Below are 8,843 nucleotides of genomic sequence, written 5' to 3' on the forward strand. Positions count from 1 at the left end.
ACTTTGGTCAGGGAATTTTTGTTTCCTTCATGTTGGCCATTCTAGGGAGGTTTTATATAAGAGCAAGTGTTTAGATCAATTAACTTGGGCTGGGTGAAAAACTTGTCACTCGCTAGCTTCCAGTTAAAGAGTCAATGAAACTTTTGGTTTACTTTGGCCAACCTTGGACCATTATACCAAATCTATCTTTGAATTAATATCAATGAATCACAGACTGACTTTTCGTAATACAGAACTTTTATTACAAAACTAATGTGGCTTTTCTATTATAAGCAGAGCCCAGCCTACCTTGTACCAACTATATTTTCCACAATTAATTTATGTTTACTAGTATAAATTAATATCCTAAAATATTATTTATAGCATGACTACCTGCTATTACTAAAACTCATTAATTTTATTCAAACTCACTCTAAATTTATTGACATTGATAATTGAAAGCTGTTGTAAATTATTTGTAACATTTGATTAAAGTTATACCGTCTAATATATTATTTTTATGATGATTATTATTATTAATAATAATTATTATAAATATCTAAATTACAGCTTTTGCAATTCTTGGGTTCCACTTCAATGAAGGATCTATTCTGAATCAGTGATTCCATGCAGTTTGTTTTTCACAATGTGAAAAAAATAAATTAAAGCTGCTATATTGGCCTGAATGCCGGCTGCCTTCCATCTCCCCTGACCTGAGGTTTTTTATAACCCCATAAGGTCTCTTTTAACTAAATTATGTTTAAAGAAAGTGTCACAAGACGCAGATGCACAAGCTCTGGGTAAAATCGTTTACAGCAAAAATCCAAAAATTATTCTGTTCCCTAGCAGATACAACCATGGTGTCTTATACAGAAAACTTTGCCAAGTATTTTGCGGGTAGTTGAAATTAATATAATTGTTTTCATATACCAGAACTCTTGGACCTAATAGCAAGAAAAACTGCATCAGCAAGCTAAGTACGTACATCTTATCACACTTCCCCTTTCAGTTTGTCTGGAATGACATCTGACTAGGCATACTTTCCTTTTAACATCAAACTGCTTAAGCTGACATTAATTTTTATTTTCAGGGTGATTCATAGAGTAGAATAATTATGGATATTTTGGCCCCTGTTTGATTGAAGTATAGTGACATTCAAAAAATAATAAGTTAATCAATATTTAATAAATCTTCAAATTGACACCCTTGTAAACATTTTTCCAAAACACTACTTGACGCACTGACAGCTAATTTCCAGAAACATAAAACTGCTAGCATCTCTTTTCATGACTAGAAAACACTGTTCCTGCTTCCACTGTAGCAATTTTTAAGTGCCATTATAAAATATTTACAATATTTTCTCTTCCTGGGATTTGATGGAGAGCAAAACGATCTGACTCAAAATTGTACTAGGTACCAGAAAAATCAGTTTGCTTCGATTTATGTTGCACCAAAATAATTTTAGTGAAATCACTTGCATCCATCCATCTCTAGAAATAATTGTAAGGTGAGTTTATTCTTCTTAATATTTATACCCTTAAACGAGACCAGTTCAGTATCACGGAAAGACTAAGGCCCACACCAAACAAGGATGAGTGTTAACTCTCGTCAACTATATCAACAACTTGGGCCAAATCTTTCTCATTGTGAAAAATGTGAGCACATTCAAATTCAATGAGATTGCATGAGAGTTGACGAGATGAGAGTGCATGAGAGTTGACGAGATGAGAGTGCATGAGAGTTGACGAGATGAGAGTGCATGAGAGTTGACGAGATGAGAGTGCATGAGAGTTGACGAGATGAGTGTATGCATGAGAGTTGACGAGATGAGAGTGCATGAGAGTTGACGAGATGAGAGTGCATGAGAGTTGACAAGATGAGAGTGCATGAGAGTTGACAAGATGATCTAGTGCATGAGAGTTGACGAGATGAGAGTGCATGAGAGTTGACAAGATGAGAGTGCATGAGAGTTGACAAGATGAGAGTGCATGAACTCTCATGAACTCTCCTCCTTGTTTGGCCTGGGCTTTTAAAAAACAGTGAACCTGATACATATAATTAAGTACCAAGGGACTGAGAACATGTCTTTGTTGTAATGGAGGTTCAGTTCTGTTTAATAGGGGGCCCTTTTGATACCAGCCAAGTGCTGATTGGGCCACCCTGTCTAAATAAAGTTGACCTTTACCTTTATCTCCATGTATTTTACTCTTGGTAACTTTGGCCGAGCTGAAGAATAATAATTATTCTTCATTTTAAAATAAGACTAGAGAATTTGTTATGAAGGGGTTTGTTATATCAGCTAGGGTTCCGCTTTTCCTATTTTAATTCAGCCATCATTGCAGTGAAATCTGATAAACTTTGATAATCAGGATCAGATGGAACGATGTTCATATACTCCTCATCCTCGCACAGTACGTTAGATCCAGCAATCAACAGTTTACATGGAAGGCCATCTGTGTACTGGGAGTAGTGTTCTACTAGAGATGTGACATCAGGCAACACCTTGTCAAAACCCTGTCGACAAAACAGTTTTTAAAATATTAATTCATGGAACATATTTAAAAAAAAAATAACAGTATGGCCCTGGCTGGGAGGGAGGTCTAATTTCAAGTAAAAGTAAATAAATAAATAAATAAATATCTTAATTGACCACTCCCCCAGGGCTTTTCAGGGCCAATGTACACAAACACTGAAACAAATAATGTAAATGGACATAATCTCAGCCAAGAAGTTGAACTTGGGACTACCAAGAACAACACTAGCTAGCGTTCAGAATGGGATTTTAAACCCATCGCAACCTCCAGTCCAGCGCTCTAACCACTCAGCCATGCTGCCCTCCATATTCCTCCGTCCTCCATCATAGGAGAATTTAAGATTGGGTTGAACACCCAGATATGTCTTTCTTCTTTTGTTGGTTTACTTAAAAAAATCGCCCACATTAGCTTGACACCCTTGGTGGCCCAAAATATAAATTTTTTATCTTAACTCCTCACCTGTATCATGACACCATCTTTAACTTTAACAATCAAATAGTGTCCAAATCCACTGGCATTGGCCTCACGAGGAACTCGCATGGTCAATGCATAGCATCCAGGTCTACTTTGACTGTCACGTACAAAAAATGATCCCTCTTCTGATTTCTCCAGCATCTCAGTAACAAACTCTCTACAGGAAAACAACAATGACAGATTCTAATAAAACTGCTGGCCGTCACAGCCTGGTACAATAGCTCCATCACAGTGACACACTTAATTAATTCCTCCCCTGTTTAAGAGACTTCTGAGATTTAACCTGAAATTGGTGACACACACCTATTTTAACAGAGATCTGCGATTTGTCTTTGACTGGCTGTTGCTCAATTTTGAGTTTCCATGTACAAGTTACAACCAAATTATCCCAGACACTATGTGGATCTCTGTTATATTAGTAAGAGCTATGTCATCAGTGTGGCATCTTTGCCACTCAATTTTCAGACTTCTTTGTAGTGGAAGAAAAATAATAAAAGGGGTTTCAAAATGTTTTGGAGCAGGCATCAGCAACTAGAAGACTAGACGGCTGTGAGATAGAGCTTGTTGGCCGCAAGCTGATTACTACAACCAGAATAACTGGCAACATGTAATCAAGTAGCTGGTGGAACTCCAGCAGTTGCCAGCTTCTTTTGAAACACCTGTCAGTAGGGAGACATGCTTTGGCGAGGTCAAGTTCAAAGGAACATTGAATAACTTGTTAGTTTAAGTTACCAACCTTGGTATTCCAGGCATGTACCAGTTTTCATCTTCATGACTGTTGCGTTTGGAGACAGTCTCATGTTTACTGCCTCCTGGAAGCTCATTGTTTGCTGCTAACAAATTTGGATCTGACGCAGACTTGGCAAGTGGCGACATCACAACACTCTGCTTGGTAGGCATGGCAACTGACATGTTGTCACTCCTAGATGGTGGGGGAGTATGAGACCGTTCTCGTCTGACAGGTTTTTCCTCATCTGGTGGAATATAAAATTTTTGTTTTTGAGGTTTTTCTGCAGCTGTACTTTGCACCAAGTTAGGTGGAGCACTGAGTTTTCTTTCTGCCACAGGGCTACCATCAGTGGGACCATCAGGTACTGCGTCAGAAGGACTTGTCCTCCTCTCACGCTGCACAGCTTCATTACGGCCGCCATTACCCTGTGGAATATTTGACCTGCGAACCTCAGGAGGGGTATGGGCTTTTCCAAAAGACCTCCGTCTTCCCAATGGTGATGCTTGAGAAGGTGGAGTAGAAGTTTCTACTGCTGCTGTATTGGGCGTGGCTTGTTTTCTTGGTGTCGGTGGACTTTGATTTGGCGACTTTTCTTGTTTCTTCTTTAACCTTGCAAGAATTGCATGCTGGGAATGCTCATGACCCTGCTGGGCCTCAAGTCTTGCCTAGAAAGTAAATAATGCAACTGTGAAATTAACAAATCGGCAAAGCAATTGTCTACAAATTAACTTAACTGTTAATTTAAACAGCGTTTGTAGTTGTGCTCAAAAAGAGAATAAAGTATTTTTAAGCCTAGTGGCCCATCAGTGGAGGCTATCCAGGTTTCCATAGCAAAAAGCGATCAGGAATAATTCTACTCCCTCCTGGATTGGGATGCTAGTCCATTGCAGGGTTACCCCCCTTCCACAGCATTAAATTCACTTACCCATCAGCCTGAGGGTGGAGAGAGGTACTATGAGAGTAAAGTGTCTTGCTCAAGCACACAATGCTGTGCCCCAACCCAGACTCAAACCCAGACCGCTCAATCCAGAGTCCAGAGCACTAACCATTATACCACTACGCCTTCTCACAAAAAGTCACAGAGCGAGTTATTTCACCTACCCATCTCCTTCCCTGTGCTACTTTTTCATCATTTAGACCTGTTTTAAATGGTTCCAGTTTCAATTCTGTTCCTTTTGGAAACTTTGATTCAGTAAATGCCACTTGAAATGCTTTGCCAATCAAAGCTGTAAGGTTCTGAACCTATATTGACCCAAAGAAAAAAAATTGTTAAGAGTGCACTGTAAAATCAATGTTAAATTTATGTATCCTTTAGATCATAAAATTCCCACACTAACTTATAATTATCTTCAATATTGATGACTTTCCAGGCTAAAAAGTATTATTATTTATTAGAAGTAAACTGAAAGTGAACTACACTTAAACTACACTTCCAAAACTTTAACCAGATCTGGATCTTGTCTAAGAACCCAGGTCAAAAAAATGACATTTTGGGCCAGGACTTGAATAATCTAAAAAGACTTTCTTCATCTCTGGATCCTGTGGCCATTTAGCACTAACTATTATGCTAGTGTACCTTCTATATTCCCTCATTATGTGGTTCCAGAAAATGTCCAAACTCTCCACAGAAGGGATTGGAAATTCCTGGGGATGGGGGTATCTCAGAGACCAAAAGCTTTGAAGGCATTGTATGAAGCTTAATTGGAATTTCCAGAGGGGTGGAGGGGTCTTAGGAAAAATACCTTCTGTTGGGGAGGTATGGATAATTTTTGGAACTACACATTGCAACTTGATCAGACATCTTGGGATTTAAAGGTGCCGTTTTATGGTTCTTCAGTCTAATAGATGCATTTGCTAATTATTGTAAGTTTTATTAATTAATTATAATTACTATAATAAATTATAAAATGTCACTAAATATTATTCTTACCTGCCTTGTGTACTTTGTCATGAAAACATGACAATGTATAGCAGTCCCCAGGGGGGAAGGGTTGTGTGACATGTAGGCAAACAGTCTACACTCTGGGTCACAAGTTGCAAAAGAAATCCTCTGCAATGGATGGGCCATTCTAACACGCTATCAAAGGTAAAATGACAGAAAATCTTATTATTAAAAATATTTATTTTAAGATGTGGTTGAAGTATTGCTCTTACTAATTTCCACTTCCTAACTCATCTTCAATTAAAAACCCCATCCATCTATCCCACATGAAATATTAATGTTTATAAGAGTAACAGGCATAAGAGCCAGAATATGGTGAAAATTACCTGGCCATCTGGAGAAATAACTTTGATTCCATCAGTAGAGATTAGAATAGCTACACCAACACCTTTCTGAGCAAACTGAAGAAAAAGCAAATAATGATAAAGATGATGATGTGATATTCAACTCAAAGTTTGTAATTAACATCCTATTCTGCAATGCTTAAAATGCAGTATAAATATTTTTGTGATAAAGCACAAACTTCAAGGATAATCAACTTACCCGATATTCCTTAAGTTTCTTTTTCACAAATCTTGTTCTCTCCTTGTGAGTTGTTAAGGTACTTTCACCTTCTCCACCAGTACCAAGACTAACGGCAAATGTTCCTATATACTACATGGAAATATCGAATAACATGAAAGATTAGAGGAAGGTCAAGGACAAGAAAACTAGCTCTAAAGTGCCTTTTAATATAAGGACTTTTCACTTCATAATATCTAACTTAAGCTCAACCTTTCACTGTGAGGCCATCCCATGAGGTGAGGATTATTCCTGTGTATAATTAATTTTTAATATCTACAGGTAACCCAACCTTGTGGTGTGCGAGCAGAAACAATGGTTTACAGACATAAAAGCATTTTGTCTGGTTGCCTTAACATTTTGCCAGTACATGTATCTTATTAGAAATTTTAGTTTGTAGTATTTTTTATGAGTCAAGATTGTTGTATATTTTTGATGCGTCCATAGAGCGAGTCACAATATACATGACAAGTAAAAATGTACAGCTATTCTACACAATAAAATAAATGTCTAATAAGAGATTTATTATCCTTTGGATGGATGGATAATCTTTATTTAAAAACAAGGTCAAATTCATCAGCTACAATACAACAATCTAATTATGAATATTTATACAAGAAAGAGGGGAAATATAAAAAAATATATATATATATACATATATAAAAAGCTGCTTTCCACGAATGCCATGCCCTAGAGAACTCGTTCAATTACCGGTAGTTTTTTAAAATTGCCCAAGGGACTCTGCTTGTCTTACGTTAATAGAATGACTGTTCCACAAGATGGCGCCACCATACGTAAAGCTGTTTTTGTAATAGTTAGTGCGCTGTAATGGAACATTGTAATGTCCAACATTTTCTTTTCCTGAAATGTTGACTTAGCAACGTTTTTTAATCATTCCCACACTCAAGAGTAATCAGAGGAATATGGAACCTTTTAAACCAGTCTTAGCTTGTAGGGTACGTATATAATTAAACTGGTTTTGTGGAGTACAAATTGTACTTGTTTTTGCATTATTTGTCCTCCACGAATGGCAGTTGGATATTAATTATTGATATAAATCCATGGCAAAATAAAATTGCTTCACAGCTGTGTATTTAAAAGGTGCAGAAAGAAGTCTAGTTAGAATGGACCTTTCTGCATTTGCTCCAATGACTACAAAAAATTATTCCAAGGTGAGGTCGGGGTGGTACATGAAAGTTCTCCACCCAGTCCTTGACTTGAAACCATTGTAGATCACTGAACGCGGGAATCAAAGTACACGTAATGCGAAAAAGGTCTATTAGTGGTCGACAATAGATTTCTTTGAAAGTGCAGAACATTTGCATATTCCATTATCGAGTGCTGATATTGGGACACATGCTGTACACAATAAAAAACCACTTGCAAGTTTATTACGACTCTCGAAAAAACTCGAACAATGATATCTTTACTTCTAGATGTACGTGACAAATTCGTTACTCACGTTCAACAGGAAATTTCTCCGGATCAACCGCAGAATGCAGAGCCGTGTATTTTTGAAGGCGACGTACATACACGTTTAAAAGTGGCCCTGTATTCTGTAGCTCAGCCGGAAGAGTTCAAAATATTTCACATAGGGATAAAAGAGCGCTTTAATATTAAAGTCCAATTGGAAAACTTTTTCATTGAGTACAAACGTAAAATAAACATTACCAAATATTTAAAATAAGTTATAGGTACGGACTTGCATGTTTTTTTTAAAAAAGCTCTACAATTTCGACTCGATTTTTCTTAAAAATCGTTTGATCACTAAAAAGTTTAACGATTAAATTTTGTGATGATAAGCGTAAGTTACCTGACAATGTTGTTTTGGTCCCAATAATTTGGGTTGGTTCTCTGCTGGAGTAAGGTCAACAAATCCTTGTGAGTCAAAGCCATCCACCTCATCATTCTCATCTGCAAAACTTTCGCCATTTCCATTTTCGTCCGCCGCAAGAGACGACTCGGCGCTGATAATAGAAGACCGATCTTCCTGCTGCTTGTTGTCAACTGTCAAAACATCTTCTTTAGTTTTATTTTTTCGCTTTTTGAACATTTCCTCGCAGAATACAACCCTGCCAGCCGGTAACACAACGAAACTGACTGGAATCGAATCGATTGTGCGATTGAGCCATGTGGTCAGCAGTGTCAAACACTCCCGGAAATGCCGTCACCGGAAATACAGAATAACGAAAGTGTTTGTTGATTGCCTCGCATTGCCTCGCCTAGATCAGTGTAAATGCTTTATAAAGTGAATTTGTAGCGGCCTAAAACAACAACCGGAAATCTGTCTGTGTTGGCGAGCTAGTGAATCTGATGCAACAACCAAAACTGATCCTTTTCAATTCCTAGTTGGGCGTGACAGGTTAGGCGCGCCGGGCCAGCCGGGGGAGGGGAAGTCCCCAGGGAAAGTAAACATTAAAATTCTTTCGTTCTTTCGTCACGGCGCGAGACACCGCGAACCTTTTCAGTTCTGGAAATTTCTAACCATTATATATAAACCTTAGGGAATAAGTCGATATATAAACATGTAACAACAGACCATTTTTGTACTTTGCATGAATGACGTGAATTGTAAATAAGGGACGGACCATTATTTTCTTGGAGGGGGGGGGGGGGAATGGGG

The 8,843-nt window shown here is 37.8% G+C and overlaps 1 protein-coding gene across 1 annotated transcript; it reads right to left on the reverse strand.

Moving 5' to 3' along the window:
* Nucleotides 1-215: 215 nt before the first annotated feature.
* Nucleotides 216-8,345, reverse strand: LOC144657756 (uncharacterized). Its single transcript, XM_078518106.1, has 8 exons — nucleotides 8,034-8,345; nucleotides 6,203-6,313; nucleotides 5,986-6,060; nucleotides 5,648-5,794; nucleotides 4,819-4,959; nucleotides 3,724-4,382; nucleotides 2,973-3,144; nucleotides 216-2,493 (listed from the first exon to the last, which is right to left on the reverse strand). Exons 1-8 carry the CDS (start codon nucleotides 8,271-8,273, stop codon nucleotides 2,296-2,298), a joined length of 1,743 nt encoding a protein of 580 aa, XP_078374232.1. The 5' UTR covers nucleotides 8,274-8,345; the 3' UTR covers nucleotides 216-2,295.
* Nucleotides 8,346-8,843: the final 498 nt, after the last annotated feature.

This window comes from Oculina patagonica, chromosome 6 (assembly GCF_052425735.1).
Source record: "Oculina patagonica isolate OP01 chromosome 6, crgOcupat, whole genome shotgun sequence".
NCBI lineage: Eukaryota > Metazoa > Cnidaria > Anthozoa > Scleractinia > Oculinidae > Oculina > Oculina patagonica.